We start from the raw sequence: 26,755 nt of genomic DNA on the forward strand, positions 1-26,755 counted from the left end.
TAAAAAGAAAATGTGTATGGCTTTATTTGGATATGTAAAGGTGCACATGCTTCTGGTCATCCAGTCTGAAAGCAGCTGTATGACCCTCTCTTAACCAGCTCACAGTAACTTCCAGCACTGGAACATTCTGACAGAAGGAAAGTGAAAGGAAAGGAAACAAACACACTCCAAAAGATATGAAAGGAACAGAAGGGCATAAAAGTGATGACGTTTATAAAGATGGATGAGGTTCCTTCCTGTCCCTTCAGTTGCTGATGTTTGCTTCCTGCATCTTTAATAATGGATTACCATTGTAAAGTAATGTGTGGGAGTGGCATTTCACAGTAGAAGAGGAAACAAGTGCTTGCAAATAAGTTTAGGAGGAAATACTGTTGTGCCAAGAGATTGTGTGTGTAGTGCTTTAGTGACCACTCCACAGATAGAGTATGTCTCACTGAAATTTTTTCAAGGCAATATACTTAAACCAGTCTATTTTGAAAAATATGAGTGCCCTCTGACAACGTGTCTAGACCCACAGTCAGCAACAGTTTTGAGCTGTATGCACCTTCTCCTGCAGGAACCTCCTCCAAAAAGGCAAAGAGAAAACTCAGGAAATTAGGCATCTGTTTGACCAGTCAAGGTGACCAATTTTTAATAGAAAAAACTCAAGGCAACTAGATATATCAGAGCAGAAATAGCAGTGTTTGTGCTTAAGTCTTGTGTTCCGTGCCCTTGCAGGGCAGGTCTTGATTTGATCCAGCTTAGTGAATTTTGAAGTTATATCAAGCTTTCCACAGTCTTCTTTGGTTCTTGGGAATTTTGTTTCCCGGCTTCTGGACCTGCTCCAGGTCTCCTGCTGTCTCCCAGATGTCTTCCTGAGCTTGCTCAGAGGTCCATTGACAGACAGGGCAATAGACAGAAGTCTACTACGACACCATCTTTTCTTAAGTAATTGTATCTTCAGTGTTTTACAATATAGCTAATACCAGATGTCACGTTGGGGTTTGAAGATCCTCAAGAAAATGTCATCAGCATGAGAAACAGCAGAAGGAAAATATAATTTGACTCCTAAAGAGAAATGAATTTTGCTGGTTTTCATCTCCTGCAAGTGGAGTATTCAGAGAAAACATTTGGTCGCTGAAGCTCCTTTGATGACAAACCCAAAGTCAAACTCTGCTATTAGGTCTTGTAAATCAACAGGTTTGTTCCTTTAGAGCAGGGATGGGGAACCTTCTTGTTTCTGGGGCCATGGAGACCGTACAAACACCTGTACTGGTCTGTGCATTAATGGAGTCCCAGGGATGTCAGACAGTGACTGCCCAGCCTGGGTGAAATGAAGATCCTGCTCTAGAAAATTCAGTAGCAGAAGTGTATGACAGTATTATAAGAGCACCATTAATAGTCTTTAATGTTGTTAAAACAGCCAGTAAGACAAAAGAGATCACATAACAGCACATTTCATTTTATGGTGCTTTAGTATAGAAACTTGCTATGTGATTAGAGATAAAAAATAACTAAATTAATGAGATCTTTTTATCTTGTTCAATCCACAATGTAGCACACGTGAACTAACAAACAGTTACAATATCATATTAACCACATGTGTTATGCAATACAAAGGGGAAAACAATGAAGCATCCATTTGTGAATATTAAGACATTTATCTTTGAAATTATAGTTGTGTTGCTGACTACTGTTTAGTGCATTTCTCAAAAAGCAAAGTATAGTGATCTGTAAATATGCTATGGATATACAGCTTATTCCTCACAATAAACAACTGCTGGCAGAATGAATTGTAATTCGCTCAAGTCCACTCCATTTTTGTTCACTGCTTTTTGATCCAAAGAAGAGCTTTGCATTCTTTTCATGTAGTACCTTAATAAATTAATAACTTAAATTTATACAAGTGAGGAAACATAGTGCAGCTGCTATAGATGACTAAGTCTTATAGTTCTGTTGAAAATTTCATATGCATTGTTTTTCTTAAAGGTGCAACTTTTCACATCATGCAAATGGATCAGAATACCTACTGTCTTTAGCTTAAAAGGAAGGAAATATTTGGGTTTTCTGGCCACATTAAAAATGTTGAAAAGGTACTGTCTTTTTAAGTGGAGCTTATCGTTCTCTGATCAGAAGTACAATGCTTGCCAGTGAATGAAGGAGGAGCAGAAGGAAAGAACCAAATTTACTTTGAACTGGATTTGTATTTTATCCATGGCAAGGCTTTTCCTGTTTGTAGTGTGACTATTTTAAGAACAAAAATACAAGCTTTGGCATAAGGTTTTGACCAGCTACCTTATTGCTGATCGCTAGAAAATGCCTCTGACATTCGTAAAGGTTGTTGAAATTGTCTGTGAATGTTTTCAGCAGGAGAGGATGCCTGTATGAAGCAGCACTAACAAGGAAGGGAATTTGTGCCATCCCTGCTGGTTTTACTCATCAGCCTTTGTTAAAGGAAACATTGTGAGCCAGGATCAGGAGCTGGCTTTTGTATTAATATGTTCGACTCCACAGCACTCTGTGAAGCAAATTTTGTAATGAGAGCCTTGAAAATGTTCTTGACCTGTTATAGGAAAGGATTACCAGGAGGCAGGTCTTGCATCTATTTTCACAGTGTAAGCTTCCTGATAAATAGTGACCTTGAGATCTTTTGTACTGCCTGTTCTGAACGTCTTTGATAAGGGTAAAGAACTGAATGGCTTTAGATTTACAAAAAGATAATAATCACCTGATGATTTTTAAGAAGCAAATAATTAGCTTAAACAAATCTTGTATAGGCTGGAAGATTTATAATCTCCAGTCTAAACTACTAGCGGCAGGAGTCTTAAGGATCTGTGAATTATGGTTTCTGCCACAAAACCACCTCAAATTTGAATGAAGAGCTCAGCAAGATTGGTTTGCTTATGGAGAAAAATGTCTGATGAACTGACCTCATTTTTAACTAGTGAGGGGTGTAGTTATTTAAACATATCTATGAGGATGAAATTCTTGAAATGGCTGTATTAACTATTCGGTAGCAGACTCTGAAAGAGATGGCACTGTGCCTGTCCCCACACTCGGGGATTTTCAGAATTTTAGGAATCTCTCATAGGATTCTGTAGTGGTGAGTTCTCAATTTTGGTGCCACTAAAGCAACCATGTGACATGACCTTAAACATGAATAGTTGACAAACAGGAGACATGTCACTGCTAGTTGTCTGGGGACACATTGATGGGCTTTTCATTTAACAGCTTACATAGTCAGGATGTGCTCTGTACAAGCTCTGCTTGGTCAGAGTTTGACAGCAGAGGGTCAGATGTTTTGCTGACACTCTTTCTAGTTCTGCTAATCTCAGCAGGATTCATGGGGGTATTAGTGCAGTAAGTGGTTTATTAGAAGAGATAATTAGCGCAAAGCAGATGAGGATTTCATAAATAAGGAGACTTGCTCTGCATCACTGAAACCTGCTTATATGACCTGGCAAGTCCCCTTGTTGCACTTTCTTACCTCTCATCTCACTGGTGCTTCATACATCCATCAGCACACACCCAGGATAGGCAAATTAAGTTGAGGAACAGCCATGTATGAGGAGACCTACCTGGATGGTGATATGAACAAAAGCACTTCAAAAAGCAGTTTCAGTGTCTCCTGCAATGGGAGCTCCTGGGCAGCGGGAACAGACGTGGGCTGCTGGGCAGTGAGCTGGGGAGCGAGGAGGCACTGGGGAAAAGCAAACTCCAGCTGGTCTGTCAGAAGACTCCAGCTACTATCCTTGGAACTGGCTGCAGTCAAAGACAGCTTTTTGATTGATAGTCCCCCAAGAAATTGAGGTTTTCTCAGGTGGGAATTTAGATATGTGGGTGGAAGGGGAAAATAAAGCAAATGTATAGCATGAAAAATGTCAGAATCTAGGCTACATTTAAAGAAATAACAAATAATTTTATTTGCTCATTCCAGGCTTGCCTACAGAGTCACAGACAATACTTGAAATCAATATATTTTCATCAAAGCAAGTCATATTTTTAGATTCTTTCCGTGTTATTAAATATGCATGAGACTGAGAGTCCAGTGCTGCTCACATGGGAATGAGTGAGTGGTTCTTATTGTGGTGGGAAACCTACTGGGCTCCTGTTGCCTCCCAATACCGGGAGCCTTCGCTTGAACAGCATGTGATTTCCCTCCCACCTTCCCTGATCTACTCAAACTCTTGGAAATTATGGCAGCACAGTTTATCTGCTATACATTCATCCAGAAGGGGAGCTTTCATTGAAGCACTGTTGAATTACCTTTGTACACAGAGTATTAAAACTAATCTAGGAAACTACTATATGGAGTAGGTTAGCATTAAGTCATGACCCATTTATCTTTGCTTACTTATGGTAGTTTTTACCAGTCACTGAGATAAAACACATTTTAAACTCCTCTTCACAACTTCTTTTCTAGCCACACATCTGATAAATGTGCATTACATTAGTTGCCCACAATAAGAAGTTACTTTAAAGCTCTAGGGAAGATAACAAGAAAACCGCAATTTCAACGTCAATTTTTGAAAGTAAATATAATTTGTTAAGGAAAAAGGGAACCACTGTTTCCCTGATCACTCAGTACATGAGATTATCTGATCAGTAATTTGTTAATGTACCATCAGGATATCCTCAGGTATGAATATTGCCATTTATTAACCACAGACGCCCAGGTAAGGGCTTGAAGCTGGGCATGCTTCCAGAGGAAACAGTCCTGCAGCACAATCTCCCTCCTGTTTTTCCAATACCATTGGTACCTGGGGTTTACCTTCTAACTATCTAGCAAGCCTATGATCCTGTTATATGTCTCAGTGTGCAGACTAGCCTTCAGCCAGCCTGTGCTCTGCTACCAAGGTTTATCAGTTTACAGACTCCAAGTAGCTGGTGGCATGTTCACTGTTACTCCAGAAAAAGCAGATAAGACATAATCCCTGCACTGCAGGAGGGCAAAATACTTCATAAGATCTCGACCTCTTATCTTTCTCATGTAGCTTTCATATCACAATAAAAATCATCAGTCTGGAACAGAACAGTTTGACAGGATGACTCAGTAGAGCCACAAAATGACAGAAGCTAGAAATAATAAATAAACAAACCGTGCTGGGTCATTGCTGTCAAAGCAGGATCCTTCACCCGTTATTCCTGCCACTGATGCAGTCAGCTAATAGTTTGCGGTCCATGTTTTTCTGTTCACAGAACAGATTATTGATATGACATGAAAATTTAGTATGATTTTGCTTATTTTCTAAGATTACACATTACATCTCAGGATGTAACTTCTGTAGCAGCAACCACATGCTTTACTTGCTGTTTCCAAGCTGGAGTCCCGGCCAGTACCGTGAACCAGCATGCTCTGTCCCTCTGCTTCACATCCCCTTGCAGCATCACTCCTCTTCCTGCCTGCTGAGCTTCCCTGGGCTCTCAGCTCTCTGCCTTTGCAACCAAACCCTCCTTTTGTCCATTCATATGGTGCCAACCCGCCCCCCCAAAAACAAAACAAAACAAAACAAAACAAAACAAACACCCTCTGACCATACAGCTTAGTTCTATGCAGACGTGATGGTGCAGCCAGCAGCTGGGAGTTACCTGCAGTGGTCTCCAAGCAGTTCATTCAGCCTGTACTGTGCCTTCTATTTATTCTGTAAAACGATGGCTATTGCATATCAGCTTCAGTGCTGCCTATAACCATCTGTAGGTCAAAATTTTGCTTGAAAACAGCTGTATATTACAGAAAAGCAGGTTGAGCACGTGGAAGTGTTCTGTCTGATCTGCCAGTGAACAGAGCTGATGGCATGTCACTGGAAATGATGGTTTGATTATCCAACAACAGCACATGAAAGTGGATTGCATACGCTCAATGGTTTTAGCTGGGAGAAGAGCTAGAAGATTCTGAGGAAAATAGTTAAGTTTCCTCTTCCACTTTAGATCAGAGGCCCCATGTCTCAAACAATGCCCTGAGTTTCTACCAGGGCACTGCCTGGAGCTACCAGGCATTTTGGGGGTAGACAGGACAGGAGGAGTCGTCTTTCCAGTTGATATTGCCTTACTTGATACTCATAATTAAATATTAATTTGCTCAGGGGCTTGAATCCAGGGCTACATCTATATTCATAAATTACGTAGCATCAGAGAGCATTCCTGGGTGCTGGCCCTCCATCCTCTGTCCTACTGAATTGTCTTAGTAGTCCCTGGCCTGCCCTTGGCCCACGCTAACCTGAGTGCTCCTGGGCCATTTCCCAGCATGGTTCAGGGGCTGGCACAGGCCAATGGAGCAGGTGGTTCATGTGCAGCGATCCTGTGTTGGGGGTTAATAGTGTGGGTGCTGGTTGTTCTGTGTCAGTTGGCATCAGTGCCAGCGACAACCCTGGGCATATTTGATTTCCTAGTATAGATGCAGCCCACCAGCTCCACTTCTTTAGGCTGGATATGAGGAAAAGGTTCTTAACTCAGAGGGTGCTGGAGCACTGGAACAGGCTCCCCAGGGAGGTGTCACGGCCCCAAGCCTGACAGTGTTCGAGATGAGACTGGACAACACCCTCAGACACATGGTGTGAACTGTGGGGCTGTCACACGCAGGGACAGAAGATGGACTCGATGATCCTTGTGGGTCCCTTCCAACTCAGGACATTCTGAGATTCTATGATTCTTACCTCCCTGTGAGAAATCTCTCTCATTTGTGCATTAGCTGGTTCAACCCAGTATATAGATATAGAACAGTGCAAAAAAGGGGGACTGAGCATTGTCTACCCAGGAGCCAGGGCAGGGATTTGAATCGAGAACTCTCCGATTTTCTGATAGAGGGTACCTGTTGTCAGACAATATGTGCATACTTAGGCAATTTGGTCTCATATTGCAGCAGTTCAACTTTTTTATGGTGAACTTTGACAGTACATGAGTCAGAGGTACAGGAAGGAGAATGACCCTCCAGCCTGGTGAGTAAATGTGTTCTTGGGAGGGGAAACTCCTGGGCACTTGTCTCTGCTTTGATATATGTTTAATAACACATAGAAGAGAGGGAGCACCTTCTGCTGATGTTGAGGTGGTGAGCAGGACAGGTGTGGATTCACATCAAGACACAAAGATGAGGGAATTGTAGCTCTGGAGCTCATGTTCTTGTTGACTACTTTTATGCCACAGCATCTGGAAAGGAGATTTTTCAGCACTGCACATCTTACCCAGCTTTTCTTACAGCTTCTCTGAAAAATGATTTTAAAAAAAAAACCAAAAGGTTGGATTACATGTAGGCCTACATGTTCAAGGCAGAAATGGTGGTAGTGGTGAACACTTGTTTGTGTGAAAAAGATGAAAAAAAAAAAGAAATGTGGTTTGGTCTAAATTGGAGGGGTTTTGACTGCTGTACTGCAAAATGTTACTTGTTTTGCTGTGCTTAGATCGATAATGTAATAGCGGCCCACTCCTCTCCCTTAGAAAGCTGTCGCACAGGCAGCACTTAATGAGTTAGTACTAGAAAAAATGGAATGGGTCCTGCCTTGTTACATCCAGAAAAGGCTCACGTGTTGGCTTTCAGTAAAATCATCAAGAATTGACTTTGGAGAGCCAAAATATGAAGAAAAGTTTCTGGTAGTTCTCAGCTGGTTTGTCTAATTTCTTGGATTCTTAAATCTTCAAAAACATGTATGATGAGGCTTTCCTCAAATAGCAAACTACACCTGTGACAAGATGGATGTTTTCCAGTTCATTACAAAAAATAATACCTTTTCCTTCCCTTCAAAACCAGCTAAGTATTGATCAGCATTCACAACAGGGAGGAGAAAAGCCTTCACTTACTGATTTTTAGTGTTCTAAAACGGAGGAGCTACTGGTGCTGCCCTGGAACAGTAGTGCTGTGGCTGAGCGGTGCAGAGAGCGCCGCCTGCCTCGCCACTGCCGAGCCGTCTGTCTGTCCTGCCTAAAGTCTTTGGGAAGCTGCTTCTGACATAAAACACTTAGCATCTGTAAAGGGAGAGCTGAACATCTATCAAACATGGGAAGATCAAAAACTGTGACTCCCTGTGGAGGAACTGTTGGGGGAGAAACAGCTGAATAATGTTGAACATATGCAGATCTCTGACTTCACCTAATGCACACTGCGAAGGCTGTGTTTGTAGTCAAATGATGAGTCATTTTATGGATGTGGAAAAGCTTTTGTGCTTCTGCCTTAAAAGACACTGCTCTATTATTTGTTTGAGAGGCAATGCCATTTGCTTCTGCCTTCTCTTATACAAATGTAAGCATAAATATTAATCTGGGGTATGATTTTTTTTTTTCTGAAAAGGCGGGCCTGCCAGTGGAACAGCTTGGGGGGGGGCTTGGTGCTTGGTATCCTGAACAGACTTAAGAGCTGGACATGCTCTTGGACACTGGACATGCTCATCCTCAGGAATTATGAACCACCATGGTTTTGAGGACAAAATCACTGAAATAGCTCACCTCTTCAGTTTGAAAGGCTCCTTACCCCAATCTTTTAAAAAAGCCTTTAAACTTCATATACTTCATAAACATCATATACTTCCAAAGCTTTGGGTACATGAAAACTTCCCAGATAGCCTTTCCTCACTGCCCAGCCCCATTAACTTGGCAGCGCCAAGGCAGGAGCACTGCAATGGCAGGAGCAGCCCCTGTAGCCTGCTTTTCGTACAGGAAAACACCAGGAGAAGGTTGGATGCTTCTGTCAGATCCCCTGCTGCAGGCAACACAGAGATACACTGCGCTATGTGAAGAATCAAACTACTCCCTTCTCCTGAGCTGATTTCCTCAAATGTTGGTTGCCCTCATGCTCTCAATAGGACCCTTTTCTACTTTACCATGTTGTGATAGGTAGAAAATGCAAATGGTATTTCCCTGAACAGTTGTTGACAGGAGTAAACCTATCCTAATAGTGAGTGCAAATATTATTATAGTGAATGCTACCTGTTCAGTGGCTGTTCCATGGTGTATGTACCTAGACATATGATGTGGCTTTTCTTATGATGATTCTATTCCAGCTCAAAAGACACGTTATTGCCTCTAAACAAGTCAGAAAACACTTAATTAGCAAAGTGCCTTCCACACTTATTTCTATGAGGATTATTGTCTCAGAAGCATCAAACTCAGTCGGAAAAATATCCAAGAAGTGCTAATTTTTTCTCTGGTAATAGTACGGTTGGGGATGAGCAGCCAGACAGATCAAAACAAAATGAAATCTCACACATGTGGTTACTGTTTTATGGAAACGACCTTCCTTTTTCCAAAGACATAAGTCTTCCATTGGGAGCTGGAAGGTACAAAACAGCTTGGCAACACAGCATGTGAATGTTTGTCTCTAACATAAACATAGCTAATATTTTCTATTATTGCTGCTCTCTGGGCAATAATCAGTCCATTTAAATGCGATGAATATGAAAGTAATAATGTTTCAAATTTCCCTCCTGTACATGCTGTCAGGGAAAAGAATGTTGATAATTTTTTTCAATAATCTGATAGACAAATGAAATAAAATGAAAGTCAAGTTCCTGTGACACAACTAGTGCTCTTTTTAATTCTGCGCTGTCTGAATTTTTCAGAGTTTTGAAGGTATTCCTGTCCCGAACTGCTCAGCGTATTCCATACATGACAGGGGGGCGAGTGATGAGGATGCTGGCTGTTATTCTCTTGATAGTCTTTTGGTTTCTCGTTGGCTGGACTTCTGCAATAACCCAAAATCTGGAGAGAAACATTCCACTTATTGGCCAAGGGCAAACATCTGACCACCTGATCTTCAATATGTGCCTCATAGACCGCTGGGATTACATGATGGCTGTTGGTATGTTCATTTTCTAGCTTACCTTCTATTTCTAAAATAAAACTTCATTTTCTTTTAATATTTCTTCTTTTAGAATATCTCAGAGTTTTGTCGGAGTGCGTAATATCACGTGAAAAGCTCCTAGGGGAATGAAATATTGGCATCCGTTTTTTAAATGGGCTGAGAAGTAAAACATAATTAAATTATACTGAAGTTTTTATGACTTTCAAAGGTTTGTAACTTGGATTGTAGTAACAAAGTGATGGGTGCTCAAGAAATTCATCTTTGAAGGCAGAAGATATTTTGCTCTTCTACACTATTAAAGTGAGAAATTATGGCTAGAATAACAGATGTTTTTTGTCCCTGCACCACAGAACTGGGCAGAGCTTTTGTGTGTGAGGAGGGAAAGAACTTGCAAGATTGCTCTTTCCTGACCTTACAGGAATTAATATCAGAGTAATGCAAGTAGGAAATGCACATCAAGCGTCCCAACTGAACGGATTTGTTGGATGTGCTCTCAGTGCATGGGATGGGCAGGAGCTAAAAAATGACACCCTGAAGAACTCATATCAAGGAGAAAAAGGACACATTTTAGTTTCCTTAATTTTGTAACAAACAGTGGATTCCCCATGCCAGAGTTCAGTTGTACAGTATCATGTTCTTCCTCCCAATGGCCAGACAGCTTCAGTGCTTCTGCACCCAGAGCTGTTGTTCCTAGTACAGCCCAGGTGTGCTGCCCACTATCTCAAGTACATCAGTGTTTCACAATCTGAAATAAAATCTTACCTCTCTGCCCTTTCGCTGCTTCCCCATGGTCATCCCACTGACAGAGCTCCACTGCAGAGGATCGGGGAGAGGTAATGGTGGCTCCTTCACACAAGAGTGCAGAGGACTTGTCCTTTTAAGAAGGACAAGGAATTATGGGAGGGAGTCCAGCAGCAGGCTATGAGGATGATCACGGGTCTGGAGCATCTTTCTTATGAGGAAAGACTGAGAGAACTGGGTCTGTTAAGCCTGGAAAAGAGAAGGCTGAGAGGGGCTCTTATCAGTGCTTGTAAATATCTCAAGGATGGGTGTCAGGAGGATGGGACCAGACTCTTTTCTGTTGTGCCCAATGATAGGATGAGGGGCAACAGGCATAGACTGAAGCACAGGAGGTTCCATCTAAATGTGAGAAGGAACTTCTTTACTTTGGGGGTGCCAGAGCACTGGAACAGGCTGCCCAGAGAGGTTGTGGAGTCTCCTTCTCTGGAGGCATTCAAAACCCACCTGGATGCATTTCTGTGTGATTTGCTTTAGGTTAACCTGCCCTAGCAGGTGGATTGGACTAGATGATCTCCCGAGGTTCCTTGCCACCTCAACCATTCTGTGGTTTTCTCTTCTTAGAAGCAGCCTGGGGGTATAAGGAGCATTTTCTCTGAGAGTGCTATACAGAAAGCCAGCGCATGGTAATGCACAGGAGTTTTAAAGGGCAAACCACTGCTGCCAGCTTCTACAAGGACTTCCTGTGGCTCTAAGCTGTCCCTGTGCTCTGCTCCTCCCTCCTTCAGGCAAGATCTCAGAGGCAGTGGGCACACCGGTACCCCCTGAGTCAATGTGCTCGCTGGTACAGCACACCAAGGAGTATAAAGTAGTATGCTTTGAAATGTGCCTCGATTTGAGCCCTTTTGGAGGAATGTACGGATAACACATAACTCTACTTTGTGATAATGGAATAGTACTATTGCCAGAGATGTTGTAAAATTAATAATAAAAGATAATTAAATGTAGAACACTTGATGATGTCATCTGTACTCACCGATTTTGCATCAAAATCTTACCGCATTTCACAGCCAGTAATATAGTTTTATTAACATTTTGATGGTGGTTGTTGCATTGGCCAGCAAATGTTTTTATTCTCTGAATTTTGTAGATATGGTAGGGAAGTGATTAACAATTCGGATCTAAGTACCTAATTATGATCAATAGTCCCTTTTGGGTAAGAAATTACATAAGCTGCTGTCTGCCCAGTGTTGAAAATTTTTAAAGGTATATTTACATCTAGAGGGGTTTTTAATTTTTTCAAAATACACTCAAGGACAGTAGAGGCAAAGCCAACCTGAACAAAATTGGGCACAATTTGTATATTCTGTCATTTTGCCTTCTTACACAAACTACCTTATAAGCAGAGTAACTATTGTGCAAGTCTTCAGCAAACTATGCAGCCACGTTAGTGGTACAAGGAGATGTATGCCTATGAGTCTATACTAATGTGTGTGTGTGTATATATATATATTTATATATGTGTGTGCGTATATGCACTTCAAGATTTTTATTGTCAACACCATTTTGAAAAGCTTAGAGCCAGTAGGACCTAGTTCCAAAGTTAGATGCTTTGTCTAAGAGATATGTCAGGAGAAATACCCATAATGCAGAACCTCTTTTATTCCTGTATTTGACTGGGAGCAGCCGTGCAAAAGATTCTATCGGATAAATTAATTGATAGATTATGATATTTGATTTAAAATGCTAAAATAAAAAAGCTGGATGATAATTTATGAAGGGCTTATTATTGTGTTTAATTTAGTCAGGCACGGTAGTTTATATAAAACTAGTGAGGGCTATGGAATATACTCTGTCACCTGTAGCCCCTGTTTTACTCAGCTGTCAACACGTTACTGAATTGTGGACAGGGAATTTTCAAGGTCGCAGATTAATGAAGTGAGAATTAACAAGATTCTGTTAGAAAGTCGTAATGAGATGAATCTTTTATGCTACCAGAGATTACTGGAGTTAGGATTTATGAAGTATTTTCCATGCTAATCATGCCACTTGGGTTCTATCTCTGGAGACTTGTAATGCAGTGAATGTTTTATATTTACATTTCCATTAAGTTTAAGAGGATGCTCTTTGGGAGAGAGGCAGGGACTTAGACACAAAGGCTGTCACCATTTCTAGCATTGCCTCTATGTTCTGTGATATGCTGATGAGAAAATTAACATTCAGTAAATCTTATTTTATCTATATAATGTAGTATAAGTTAGCATGCATTTTTCTTGACATTGCATACTTTTGCGTTGCTTATTTGTCACTTCTCTAGATTCTTTTATTTCCTTTCTATTTGTTTCTGCATCACTTTCAAGGTTGGACCATCTGTCTCATTGACAAGCCGTGGCATGGTTGACAATCTGAGATTTTAGAGAAAGACCTGAGGGCTTGAAAACACTCACCCACAAAACCTTTTCCCTATGGCCTGTCACAGCTAGACACTGAGTTCAGAAAAAAACAACCAAACAAACAAAACACAAACCACAAGCCATAAACTTTTGGTACCTAAGGGCTTGCAGTGTCACAAATCAACCTATTATTCTTTATCCTGAGGGAAAAATCCCATAAGTGAAACAGATATCAACACAGGGTTTAAAATAACTTCCCACAAACTAGAAAGAAAAAAAAAAAAAGGCAAAATAATAAGTTTAATGAACAAAGCCCCAGGCAGGAGAGAAAGGCAGGCAGGGAGATAAACGTACAAACACAAATAAAAAGCAGAGGTGAAATCTTGGTGGGTGGATGTTCCTGACTTCAGCAGGGCCAGGGTTTCACCCGGCGTGGATAGGATTTGGACGGAAGTTTTTAAAAATCTCCCCATGCATATATGTGTGGTTTTCAGTGTTTTATTTAAACCAGAAGCAAATGGCAGGTATTAACTAAGCACAGGGAGGTGTTTTTCCACAGCACCTGGTTGATTCCCAGCTGGCATAGCCCCCTAATCGGTGGCTCATATTCTGGGTCCTTGGCATCAAGAGGATTTCAAACACGAGGCTGTGTCGTGGTTACTGCATACCCTCAGCCAGGAAAAGGAACAAAGTAAATACTTCAGGCTCTTTCCAGGAGAATTCTCTCCCTCTTTTCATTTGTTGATTTGTAACACATATAATCTTTGCGTCTGAAGAGCATATGAGTTGCCAGGACAGGCTCTGACGTATTGGGCCTTAAGACTGCCTGTCCAGTTTTGAGCTAGAGCGTTGTAATACAGCCTTATCAAGCTCTTTATTAAATTTTCTACGGATCCTCTGCTGCATTCAGCAAATGAGTGATTGTTATTTCTTTTTGCTATCCCCATTTGATGTGGCGATATGCTATATATTTGGGGTGTGTTATTCAGAGCATGCAATGAATAAAGAACTGTTCATTTCCCAATGAACGTCTTTAAGCCATGTTCTCCTTAGCATCAATGTACAAAGATTAAAGCCAAAATTGTCAACTGTAGCTCTAATTTTTGGGTGTCTGTGTTGAGGCAATTAGGAACTAGTTTTTCAGAGTTCAGTTTACAGCCTCCTCTGTGTCGAAAACACAACCAGGAGGCACTTGTTAGAATTCGGAACTCATTAGATACTCAGAAAATGTACTATGTAGAAATAGTGATCATTTGTGAAAAGCTTACTCTAAGTGATAAGACCAGGATTATATAAAATGTTTGCAGCAGAAATAGGAAAAGAATCCTGGTTTACAAAGGAACCTTCAGCTCTGTCAGTTTCCTGCCTGTAACCCACCCCTCCCGCCACCATGTACATATATTATCCAATGTATTAATCAATGACTTGGATGAGGGAATAGAGTGTACTATAAGCAAGTTTGCTGATGACACCAATCTGGGAGGTGTGGCTGACAAGCCAGAAGGCTGTGCTGTCATCCAGCGGGACCTGGACAGGCTGGAGGGATGGGCAGGGAAAAATTTGATTAAATATAACAAGGGCAAGTGTAGAGTCTTGCATCTGGGTAGGAACAACCCCAAGTTCCAGTATAAATTGGAGAATGACCTATTAGAGAGCAGCATAGGGGAAAGGGACCTGGGGTCCTGGTGGACAGCAGGATGACCATGAGCCAGCACTGTGCCCGTGTGGCCAGGAAGGCCAATGGCATCCTGGGGTGTATTAGAAGGGGGGTGATTAGTAGGTCGGGAGAGGTTCTTCTTCCCCTCTACTCTGCCCTGGTGAGACCCCATCTGGAATATTGTGTCCAGTTCTGGGCCCCTCAGTTCCAGAAGGACAGGGAACTGCTGGAGAGGGTCCAGCGCAGGGCAACAAAGATGCTGAAGGGAGTGGAGCATCTCCCTTATGAGGAAAGGCTGAGAGAGCTGCGTCTCTTTAGTCTGGAGGAGTCTGAGGGGTGACCTTATTAATGTTTACAAATATACAAAGGGTGAGTGTCACAAGGATGGAGCCAGGCCCTTCTCAGTGACAGCCAATGGTAGGACAAGGGGTAATGGGTTCAAACTGTAACACAAAAGATTCCACTTAAATTTGAGAAGAAACTTCTCAATAAGGGTGACAGAACACTGGAACAGGCTGCCCAGGGAGGTTGTGGAGTCTCCTACTCTGGACACATTCAAAACCTGCCTGGACACATTCCTGTGTAACCTCATCTAGGTGTTCCTGCTCCAGCAGGGGGATTGGACTAGATGATCTTTTGAGGTCCCTTCCAATCCCTGACATTCTGTGATTTCACAGCCCACATCACCAACACTGTCGGTGGTTTATGTCCCTCATCTCTAGGACATGGTAAATCTGGAAAAGGTATGGGGAGGACTAACAAAGGTGATGAGTGGTGCAGAATGTCTCCTCTATGAAAAAAAGACTAAATCAAGTGGGGCAATTCAGTCCTCTGAGATTAACTGTTTCGTCCAATTTAATTTTAAAAAAAAAAGTTGTTGGCTTTTCTTTAACAATGACCCACCAACATTTTGCCTTTTTCTCAAAAACAGCTGGAATCCCCAGGTTGAGCAGTTTGGGTTGCATTACCCCCTGCAGTAATGTTGCTTTTTCTTGGTATCTGCTGCAACGTAGGTGAAATCACATAGCCTTTACTTAGGTGCCATTTTCTACAAAGTGTTTGTGCTAAGGAAACCATGTTTGGGTTAGCTTAGCCCCACGGTCATATATTGGTAAATGCCACATTCAGATTCTTTGCAAGCCACCTCTGGGAGAAGACAGCTTCAGGAGAGGCTGGAAGATGCTCAGACTTCCTCTTGTCTTTGCAGCACCCTTTTTTGAATCCACTTCTCCTGCTCCAAGTCTTTCCAGCCCTTCAGGTAGTTTGGTTACCATTGGCATTTGCTTGCATCCTCTTTAAGATGTGAGAGAAGAGGTCCCACACTCAGCTTGCTCTCAGCTGCTGGTGGTAGATCTTTCTGACTCTGTTCTCCTCATTTCATCCACACACAAGTGAAGAGCATGATGGGGCAGATGGAGACAGAAGAGTGGCCAGCTGGTTTTAGTAACAGCATTGAGCTAGGCAGCACAGCACATCTGTGTAGAGGAAGTAAAAGGGCTAAGAGAAATGCAGAAATGAAGGGAGTTCCTGGTGATTGTAGACCTGAGTGCTGGCCTATGTTCATGCAGGCATGTTGCTCACTTTTAAGTCAGTGGCTATGTTCCCATGGAAGCAAAAACCATCTCTAGGTCACTCACAAGCCATGGGACCAAAGACCATGGGTCAGCATGTCCCTTGTGTTACTTCAGATGGACCTGTGAGGCAGTCTTGTGGCTGTGTGGGGGATGGAGCATGCTGTGCACCCCACCAGCCCATGGACCTCTGCTTTTCTTTTGGCATTGAACAGCCACAGGCCATGGAAGTTCTGGAAGAAAAAAAAAAGTCAGGATTCAGCACCATTAATTCTTATTCCACACAAAAGTCTCTGTATTGCTGTGCCTAGATAATTAAAATGATGCTGAGATACAGTGAGAGAGACAGATAAACCTCTAGGAATTTATACTTTGCCAGGAATAAGTCAGCACTAAGGACTGCTACATGTAATCACAGTTCATTGAAATATATGAAAATCCTTTCAGTTAAAGAAAAATTTCTCTGATGACATGGTGCAACTCTCCAGGTGGGAGATTGGACGCAGTGAGGCAGAAAGAGACTGCACTGGCTGGCAACAGAAGAGCAATCGAGGACACAGTTTTTTCCCATCTTAAGATGGCATGTGCCCTGCTTCAGCCAGCACCCTGAGTGAATGAATGGGTGGAAGAGCTGTGCTTCCAGATCCATAGCTCACTTCATTTCTGTAAAAGGGGTTTACAGTGTAGATATTAGTCTGATGAAATGAAGTGTGATGGAGAAGTAGATGAGTTGTTGTAGCTGTGTTATGGATGTAAGTAGAGATGTAATCAGTAATTTATGTCCAAAACCTGAGGAAAAATATGGTGTAACTGTTGGAACAGTACCATTTTCCCAACATTGCAAAGTTCACAGTACCAAATCATAGAATAGTTTGGGTTGGAAGGGACCTCCAAAGCTCATCTAGTCCAACCCCCTGCAATGAGCAGGGGCATCTTCAACTAGATCAGGTTGCTCAGAGCCCCATCCAGCCTGGCGTTGAATGTCTCCAGGGATGGGGCATCTACCACCTCGCTGGGCAACCTAGGCCAGTGCCTCACCACCCTCATAATAAAAAATTTCTTCCTCATGTCTAGCCTGAATCTTCCCTTTTTTAGTTTAAAACGATTACCCCTTGTCCTGTCACAACAGGCTCTGCTAAAAAGTCTATCCCCATCTTTCTTACAGGCCCCATTTAAATACTGAAAGGCCGCAATAAAGTCTCCCCAGAGATTTCTCTTCCCCAGGCTGATCCACCCCAACTCTCTCAGCCAGTCCTCACAGCAGAGCTGTTCCATCCTTCTGTTCATTTTCTTGGCCCAAATAAACTTAGTCAAGTTGCAGCTGTAATTGGCTCTCCCTTATTAGTGTGAGGAAAGGACACAGAGCATGTCACTCTCTCTGGAGAGCAGGGACCTATTCTTGGCCTACAACAGTGATTTTTAAGCAAATAGGTGTGGTCAGACATAGAACATTGCAGAGAATCATGAAAATGGGCTTTAATCCTTCAGAGCTGTCTTATTGCAGGTAGCTTTTGGACAGCAGAGTGGACGTGGGTATCGTGGCTCCCCTCAGCAGCCCTGACCCGCAGCCATCTCCACCGAGGGGCTGGCCTGAGGAGCCACGTGAGACAGCCATTTCTGGCAGGGCAGGAGAGCTGAGGAGGAACCAGGACAGCCTGAAATAACTCACTTTCCCTTGCAGAACATGGCGGGAAGAAAACTCACAGTTGGGATTTAAGCTGTTCACAAATACGGGTAAATTTATTTGCAGTGTCATCCTGCAGTGACAGGGTGGCATTATCCCCATTTTACACACCCAGAGCTGAGGCACAATAAGATTAGGGTTATATGGTCCATTTAATCTGAGTGCACATTTTGCAATGCCTTTGGCTCAGTTACAGAGCTTAGTCAAATCTATATATAACATGTTATGTATGGTCTCACTGACTACAAATACTGCACTATGTACTTAGTTCTGCTGCAAATCACAGCAAAAATGCCTAGGTTGGCACCCAAATAGCAAGAGAAGTCCTCTCTGTGATAATCTCTATGAAGTTTGGCTTGACTTGAAATTTTTTCATATACGTGGGAGCTTGAGGTACAGACCAAGTTAGAATTCAGTTCTCCTGCATGTACACAACACTGCTTTTTTCACCTGCAGTTCTTTGTCTCATTCACTAAATATCTAAATGTCATTTGCAATTAATTACAGGGTTTTTTTCATTAGCCAACCTTGATGTATCTCTGGAATTGCTCTGTCACATGCTTTAAATGAGTCTGGTCTCTTAAGAAACTGTATAGTTAACTGAAGATTATATATGCAAAAGAGAGCAAATTAAGGCTACATATGTATTATTTTTCTTTTCATAGAATCATAGAACAGTTTGGTTTGGAAGGGACCTCCAATGCTCATCTAGTCCAACCCCCTGCCATGAGCAGGGGCATCTTCAACCAGATCAGGTTGCTCAGAGCCCCATCCAGCCTGGCCTTGAATGTTTCCAGGGATGAGGCATCTACCACCTCTCTGGGCACCCCGTGCCATTGTCTCACCACCCTCATAATAAAAAATTTCATCCTCATGTCAAGCCTGAGGAATGCTGTCCAGTTCTTAGAGACAACAAAGCTGTAGAAGTAAGGATGAAGTACTTTCCTAAGGCCTCTGAGAACAGTTAGTGTGTAAGCCAAGTTCAAAAATCCAGTTTTACATTTCTTGATTTTTCATGTTTCCTTGGATGAACTTTGCTTTTCTGAATCCATTTTTTGTTGCCTCTCCTGAAGTCATGCCCTTACTGCCTTTACTCCATTTGTCATTGTAGGGGTTCTCTTCTCATACCCACTCAAGTATCAGGAGGCTCTCAATGACTTTTCTGAATCTTGAAAGAGAAGAAAGTGACTTTGATCACTGATTTCAGTTCATCATATCTTGCTCTGCAGTTCTGTGCAGCCAAGAGAAGTACAGACATCTGCAGAGCAGGCAATGAGAAAGGATATGGATTAAAGCAGGAGCTTACCTGTGCAGGGAGCTGTACAGGCAGGGGCAGGTCAGTCTGCATTCGCCATGCTGTGCGAGGCATGGCACAGCTCAGCTAATGGACACTGAAATAAAATATCACAGAGACATCTCAGGATGTGGCTTTGCCTTGTACTGGCTTTAAAGATGAAAGAATAGTTTGCAACACAGACAACTGCATGTTTAGCAAAACCTGGTAAATGTATTAATCCAGATCTTCAGAGGAAGTTTAAATCAGTAATACCAACCCTGAGTCTGTCCTTCTCTGTAGAGCAGATAGGTATCACGTGCTGTGAACATAAATAATTGTTGTTTGTGTTCAGAAGATGCAGAATATGAACAATGGCCTAAACAAATCCCAAGTAAGGAGACAGGGTGCACTCTTAAGCCAGCGGCACTGGGCATGAGTCTGGTCCACTGTATTGGAAGACCAAGCTAAGAGTTACAAAATGCTCAATTTTCTAAAAATGTGATGGACATGGTTTTAAAACACCAAAGTATATAACTAGGCAGGTTGATTAGATAGTGCAAAGATGTGGAAATGACATAATGGCTAGCAAGATTTAAAGATTAACTGCTTTGTACACATGGCCACAATTTGTTTTCATCTCTTACTTTCCATTCATATCTACATCCATTCATGCTTTTAAAGCAATTGTGCCTTTTCTTATTTGTGCACCCAAATCTGAATGCCCAGTTTGGACAGTTATAGTGTAGCTACTGCATGTTTTCTCAGAGCTCTTTTATGCTTGATTGTTTTGACTTCACATTTTCTGTCCAGAGATCTGTCAGCAGCTCTCTCCTAAGAATTTCCATCATTTTTCAGAAGGGAGAAATAAGGTATTTCATGTTCTTGTGTTTAATAAGTAAAATGAGATAATTTATAAGCCTTATAATAAATCATACTTAAAGGAACAAGATCACATGTTTTGAGCTTTGAGTTTGGTCTTGGCAGGTTTATAATATGCTAAGATAGTCCTTTAGTGGTCAGGAAGTCACTTTTCTAGACCAGGCTTATAGTGGAAAATTATTCAGCCAGCTAAACAGAAATTTCACATCACATCTCACAGATATTAATCATTAAAGATACTTGGCACAGAACAGTCACTAGTGTGCCATAGACAGAACTAATAAGACCTCAGAGATGAGAGGTACATAAGAACCTTGCTACATGGTAGCCAGATGTGCTCCATTATCTATCTATTTGAAGTTAGTTATATCTGTGTTTTTCAACAGTGTAATAAATACATTAACATGTCACCTTATTTTATATTAAGAAACCAAAAAGGCCATTTTGCCATATAGCAAAATTGTATCATACCTTCAGATTTTTCTTAAAAATTGCAGTAATGGTCTGTGGCTAATTACATGAACTTGATTTCCCCTCTTAAGCACAACTTCCATGTGATACATTTAAGCTTTGTAATTAGTGGTTTAGATAATAAATTGGTTTTCTATCAGTCTGTTTTATTTGTTGTTGCTAATGCAATTATTGTAACATTGGGCTTAACAAGTATAGGAACTCTGTTATTTTACCTTCTATTTTCAAAGCTATTCTCTGTGTTGCATACCAGATGTCACACTAATTATTATCTGCAGACAGGAATGCCAGCTCTGCTGTAAATATAAAGCTTTTATAAAAGCATTGTGCAGTAAATGGCGCAAACTACTGCCATGCTCCAGGATATTAATACTTTGAAATCTCCTCTTGTTGTCTTAGGAACTCCTTTTAACTATGGTTGAGAAACTTAAAACGGTGAAATTTTCAGGATTAATCAGATCTGGAGATCAAATGCTATTTTAATTCCTACTTACTCCAGCTCACTGAAATTGTTTTATATTAGGGGGGTTGTAGCTTTTTCACTTCCATGTGCTTTCTGAGATACCTTGAAGGCTTTTTTCAATCTGTATTAAAACCAACCAACCAACCAACCAACCAATCCTAATTCTTGGTTATCTTCAAACTGAGATTTTTTTTTCTGGTAAAAATAATCAGAATTTGGCCCCCACACTCTCTAGTTTAAGTAGGAATACCTCCAGCACACAGAGTTTTATACGTGTATTTTCATCCTTAAAAAGCCGAATATTTTCAGACTCTCAGCCTCTGTTGGCACCTGCAGCTGATCTTTCCAATCAGTAAGAGGCTTGGGGCTCTTCCCTCTTCAGTGCAGGAAGGGAAAGAAGAATCGACCTTGGGTAGTTTTGTGGATTATGATGCTTATTTCACAATTAGCTCATCTATTCAGCTCTGCTGTTCATGTTTGGGGGGTTTATGGGGTTTTATGTTTGTGTGGCTTTGTTTTTGTCTTTTATTCTGTTTTTGGTTTTGTTTTTGGTTTTTTTCTGTACGGACACTTTGGATGAAAGGCAAAATGAGAGGAAATAGGCTATTTGGCAGGTTCTGGGGAGTACCTGCTGAACCATATTAATAATAAGAGTTTCCCTAGAACATAGGACAGTAAGATACAGTTATTTGGTTTTATCAACCTAATTCTAACAAATTTCTCCTTTTCAGTTTCTTCTAAATCAATACAGAGCAATTAGAGCAATAAACTTCAGTGCTCTGAAGAGCAATACATTTCAGTGCCATGATTCTGCACATGCGAGGCAAGTAGACTTACAAAAGAGGAAACTGCTAACACTTGTAAATGAGCCTTTAATGCTTTGTCATTGAAGGAAAATCTGTATTCCACTTGCTCAGAAAAAAACTTCAGGCACAAGATGGCTCAGTAGGTCATTCCTGTGTAGGTGCTTTTAAGAAACCAGAGTAATAGAATTCACTGGTAGCATATCTAATTATATAGGAACAAAATGGAAGTAGCAGCCAGTTTGCCCAAGCATGTAGGGGATATGGGGAACACACGCGTGCTTTTGTAGAGCTCAAAACCAGGCTGGGACACAGTCTCAGAAGATTCATACCCTGATTTTTTCATATTGACACTCAGTAAGGTCCCAAGTCAAACTGTTGCTTAGTCAAAAGTTTTATTATTGTTGGGATTTTGATGAGGTAGAATACAAAACTAGCAGCATGTGTGGATTATGCGGATTATGCCTTTTCAGATGTTCGAGTTTATGTAACTGGTAAAACTGCTAGGTTTATGTAGGATATGTTCCAGTAAAAATAATGGGCTTAAAGCCAGGTCATATATTTTTTATAGAAATAAGAACCATGCCAAGTATTGTTCAGAGTTCAAACCGAACTCTTAGCGGAGCATAGAGAGATCTATGTAACTGAATTAGTTTTACCAGAATTTGTCTCTGATTGATTTTAGCTGAAATTCATAGCAAAATTAGAAGTTTTGAAATACTGTAAGAATATTATGTAGGTAATTTGCAGAAGTTATGGACTGTTAAAAGTGGAGGAACCAGAGGACCTGTTCTCATGTGATATCCAGTGCAGATGTTTTATTTTAATCTGTTGCTGACACGGGGTTTTGCAATCGTTTGCATCCTTATCCAAATCAGGCCAGTAATAACTTGCTGACGACCACCGTAGGGTGATGTCACTCATCGGCTGTTCTAGTTACAGTATAATAACATGTACTGGCAAAAAGAAGCATGAGAACAAATTAATTTTCTGTTATACTATATGTGACTATTTTTTACTATAAGTGTATTTTTTTTTTCTATCTTTATGTATAGTCAGTGATAATTTAAGGTGCAATGACAAAGCACACAAGCTCACAAAACCAAGAAAAAGATTATTAAAGGATTTTCACTTTGCTAAAGCAGCTGATTGAATTAATTTCAGAGCCAAGGAGCTATGGTAGGGTTCAGCTCACCCACCGGAACATGTAAAATCTAGGTGCTTGGGTTCGAGTGATCATCAGAGTGCTGTCAGTATTCAAGGAGAGCTGTGGCAGCTCCTGCTCTGTCAGGACATGATGGTTTGCGTTGCAGAGCTGGCTGACCCTGCTCATGGGCAGCAGAAGAACCATGGGCTGAGCTCACTTTGTAGTGTCAGTGTATGAGTAACAATGGGATCACACGCAATTTTGGAAGCTGGCCCAGAGCAGTGCTGGCATTGCAGGGGTCTCTCATGGAATTGTGTGTTGCTGGGTAGTCTCAGCATCTTCTAGCTGTCATCAAACCAGACTGCAAGGCAAGAGGCACAGGCGCCGGCTCTACTCGTAGCTACTGGGCAGGGCTGTGGGGCTTTTCTTCTGGAAAAGGAGATATATGAAGATGGGTACGAAATTATTTTGTTGATTTCAATGGCAAAATGATGTCACATCAGACTGTCTACTGGAAACTGAAGTCAGAGTACTGCTGGATGCGGATGAGTTAGCCCTAACAGGATAGTTTAAGCTCATCCTAACCTTTTACTTCTCCTTTCTTCCTTTACTCATTTTTTCTCTCAAAGGAGATAAACACATCATGTTTTACAATTACATTAGGCCCTCAGAAATGACTCATCATATTATGGGCATCAGCAGAATTAACTATCATGATCAGAGGAATTTTTTTAACCCAAAATATATTGTTTTGTCTGAGTTATAAACCTTTGAAATGAAACTTTAGTCTTAAAAAGCTTGCAGTTTAGTAGTAGCAGTGGTATCTGCCTTATATCAAGAACCAGAGCTATTAATAAAAATACTTGTTGTTTTAAGTGATGCCAAACTACTATAGTACCAATTTGAAAAGCAAGCAGGACATTATGGGACATTGTCTTAAAGTTTGTCAATTGAAAAACTGAAACATCATGAATGTGGAGGTTCCTGATCTGGAAAAAATATGTATATAAAATTAAAACCAAATGTATCATGTGCAGTGACAATATCCAAAAGAGTTTGAATGCCTATGTGTGTACATATATATGTGCATGAGTGTATACTGTCTTTGCATAGAAACTCACACATACAGAAGATACTATAGTACTTCAAATTTCCTTCCTTTTTCATATATAAAACTAATTGCAAATTATTTCTTTTTGTTCTTCTCACAGCTGAATTTTTGTTCCTCTTGTGGGGTGTTTATCTCTGCTATGCAGTGCGGACAGTCCCATCAGCATTTCATGAGCCACGTTATATGGCTGTTGCAGTTCACAATGAGCTCATTATCTCTGCTATATTCCATACGATTAGGCAAGTGATCTGTAGAACTAGTAATTAACTATTTATCTTTCAGGTTTCATGTGGTGCAAGTTAAAATGGGTGAATGGGGTAGGACGCATAATGGAAAGGCTCATAAATATTTGATTCTGAAAATGAAGTGTTGTTAAACTTAAAAATGTTCCCATGGGATTCAAGAATATGTATAGTCAACTTGTTAATTGTATAATTAGGGTTGTTTTCAGTATAGCTAGCTAATATGTTCTTGGATCAAAGTTCAGTATATATGATAAATTAGATATAGCAAAACTACTGTCTGTCTTCAGTGATTTACACACTGCTCACTGGTTTGTATCCCTAGAAAAACAGCAGGTAAGAATGTTGGTTTATGTGAACTTTTCCTGGTGTGTAAGAGATTGGCAAGGGGGCAGCTGGATGTTCAGATAATTGTACTGGTTTGTGCATGGAGCATAGTGTCGTATATGCTGACATAAGAAATTCTTATGCATATGATGCTGTCAAAGTGATTTAAAGCACATGTTTCTTGTAAGGTTTCTAATGAGCTTTACATTTCATACTTGTAAATTATTAGAATAATAAGAAATAAATAAGGGTCTTTGCCAGAGCTATGTGAAAATTGTTATATAGGCATATAGCCTTTCCTATAGAGTACTCTGTAAAAATGAATTGGTCCTGGAAAATTCAAAAAAGCAGGATAATATGAATTTCATATCATGCTGTAAGAGATTCTTACGATTTTCTTATGATATTCTCACACCTTCCTTTCCCTCCTGACAAACCTTATCTAGTAAAATTCTCCTCTCCTCTCCGCTCCTCCCCTTTCCCTTTTCTCTTTTCCCTTTCCCCTTTCCCCCTCCTTTTTTGATTGCTTGATGACAGTCTTCAAATACGTTTCTCTGTTCCTTGGTTTGTCTTGGAAATCACGTTTGTCTCTGCCATCTTGATGTTTGCTTCCATGAGACATTATTTATTCTGAGTAAACATCAGCAGAGCGAATCTTTAATCTGTATTCCTTCCAGGTGCTCTTTTCCCCTGTCATTGTTGCTTGCAACTTTTTGTTTCTTTCACATCCTAACCCCATATCTCAACATCCACATACTCTCAAAATCTTCTTTACTCCCTAACACAAGCATCTCAAAAATAATGTTTAGAATTTGTATTTTATGGAAGCATTTTTCTTTTCATTCCTAATAGAGATAAAATTCAGTTACAATGTTTTTGAATTTATTATAACCAATATGACAGCTAGTCAGTCAAAATTTTCTCCCATTAATGAATGTTCCTAAACCATATTTTGGGCCATCTTAGAAGATACAATTCAGTGCATTAGGAGAGCTATTATGTTGGGTGCAAGTTTCTTTTAACAATAGGACAGGATTAAAGTAATGTTGGTTAAAACAGAGGAGAAAAGGGGGAAATGTGGCATTTTAATACATGCCATATGAAGGAGACACAAAAGGACTATGTCTTTCAGTTTATCCTAGTGAGGATCCCGTTCCTTCAGTCTAAGGTCTGCTGATTTTGTTCCTCCTTCTTTATAAAAAAAAAAAGTACATTTTGTATTGATTTTTTCCCTCTGTCTGGTACATGCTGATTTGTTGCAGAAATATCATGTACTGTTTATGGACAGGAATGAATAAAATGCACTGGATGTACATGATCCCTCCTGAGATTATGTCCATTTGTGTATACACAAGTCATACTCTCATCTCTTTGAAGTTCACATTTCCATACCTTTTTTTTTTTTTTGCTTCTAATTTTCCCACCAAGTTCTGGATGTAACTGAAAGCGCAGAAATATAAGACTCAAATTTATAGGACGTATCTGAGTTGTCATGAAGCGCTGGAGCCTTGAAGGACAGCTGCTATTAGGAGGCAGCCATCCAGTCTGAAAATTCCCACAGCTCATATAAGATTGATGTGAGCACTAAATAAAACCTCAGACTGTTTGCATTTTGCTTTCCTTTAAAACTAGTATTCCCATCTCAGAAACAGAGGATTCTTTATTATCCTCAGGTCAGTGTAGCATTAAATTCCTGCATCGCTCTTTCTCTTGTGTTGCTGAGAAAAGAGTTTATATGGAAATAAATCTCATTCCAATAGAAACCCCATATCTGCAAGTCTGAATGGCTACTGCAGATGGTATTTTGCTTTCAGGGTGTGACATGGATACCTTAATCAGTCAAGATTCCATGCATAAAACAAGCAAAAAGCCTTCACAGAATCTGAGGATTGGAGCTGTTAAGGTTAGCCAGATCTGGTGAGCCACCGGACTTGGGAGCTTTGTCGCATCTCTATCTGATGGATGTGGCTCTGCAGTTTCTTGGCAGGCCTAGTGAGGCTGAGCACACCCACCCCGGTGCAGCCATACGCAGTCCTGGCCAGCCACATGGACCAGGGCAGGTCCAGCGTGAACAGCCTGACCCTGCTCCTCCTCTGCAGCTGATCAGGTTCACTAACGAAACACGCACCTCGTGTGGGTTCACAGACATGCTACGTTCACAGGTCCTTCAAATACGAGCACAAGCCTTAAGCCACTCCAATATCCATCTTCGGGCTCAGGGCCCCAT

At 40.9% G+C, this 26,755-nt stretch overlaps 1 protein-coding gene across 1 annotated transcript in view; it reads left to right on the forward strand.

The window, feature by feature from the left end:
• GPR158 (G protein-coupled receptor 158) overlaps positions 1-26,755 on the forward strand; it is a gene marked incomplete at both ends in the record, with an annotated part of 192,890 nt that overhangs the window by 159,863 nt on the left and 6,272 nt on the right. Inside the window, 2 exons of the mRNA XM_080340473.1 lie at positions 9,525-9,763; positions 24,060-24,198. Coding sequence (XP_080196599.1) covers positions 9,525-9,763; positions 24,060-24,198 — 378 coding nt within the window. The remainder of the gene's footprint in view (positions 1-9,524; positions 9,764-24,059; positions 24,199-26,755) is intronic.

The sequence above is a fragment of the Nesoenas mayeri genome (assembly GCF_963082525.1).
Source record: "Nesoenas mayeri genome assembly, chromosome: 2".
NCBI lineage: Eukaryota > Metazoa > Chordata > Aves > Columbiformes > Columbidae > Nesoenas > Nesoenas mayeri.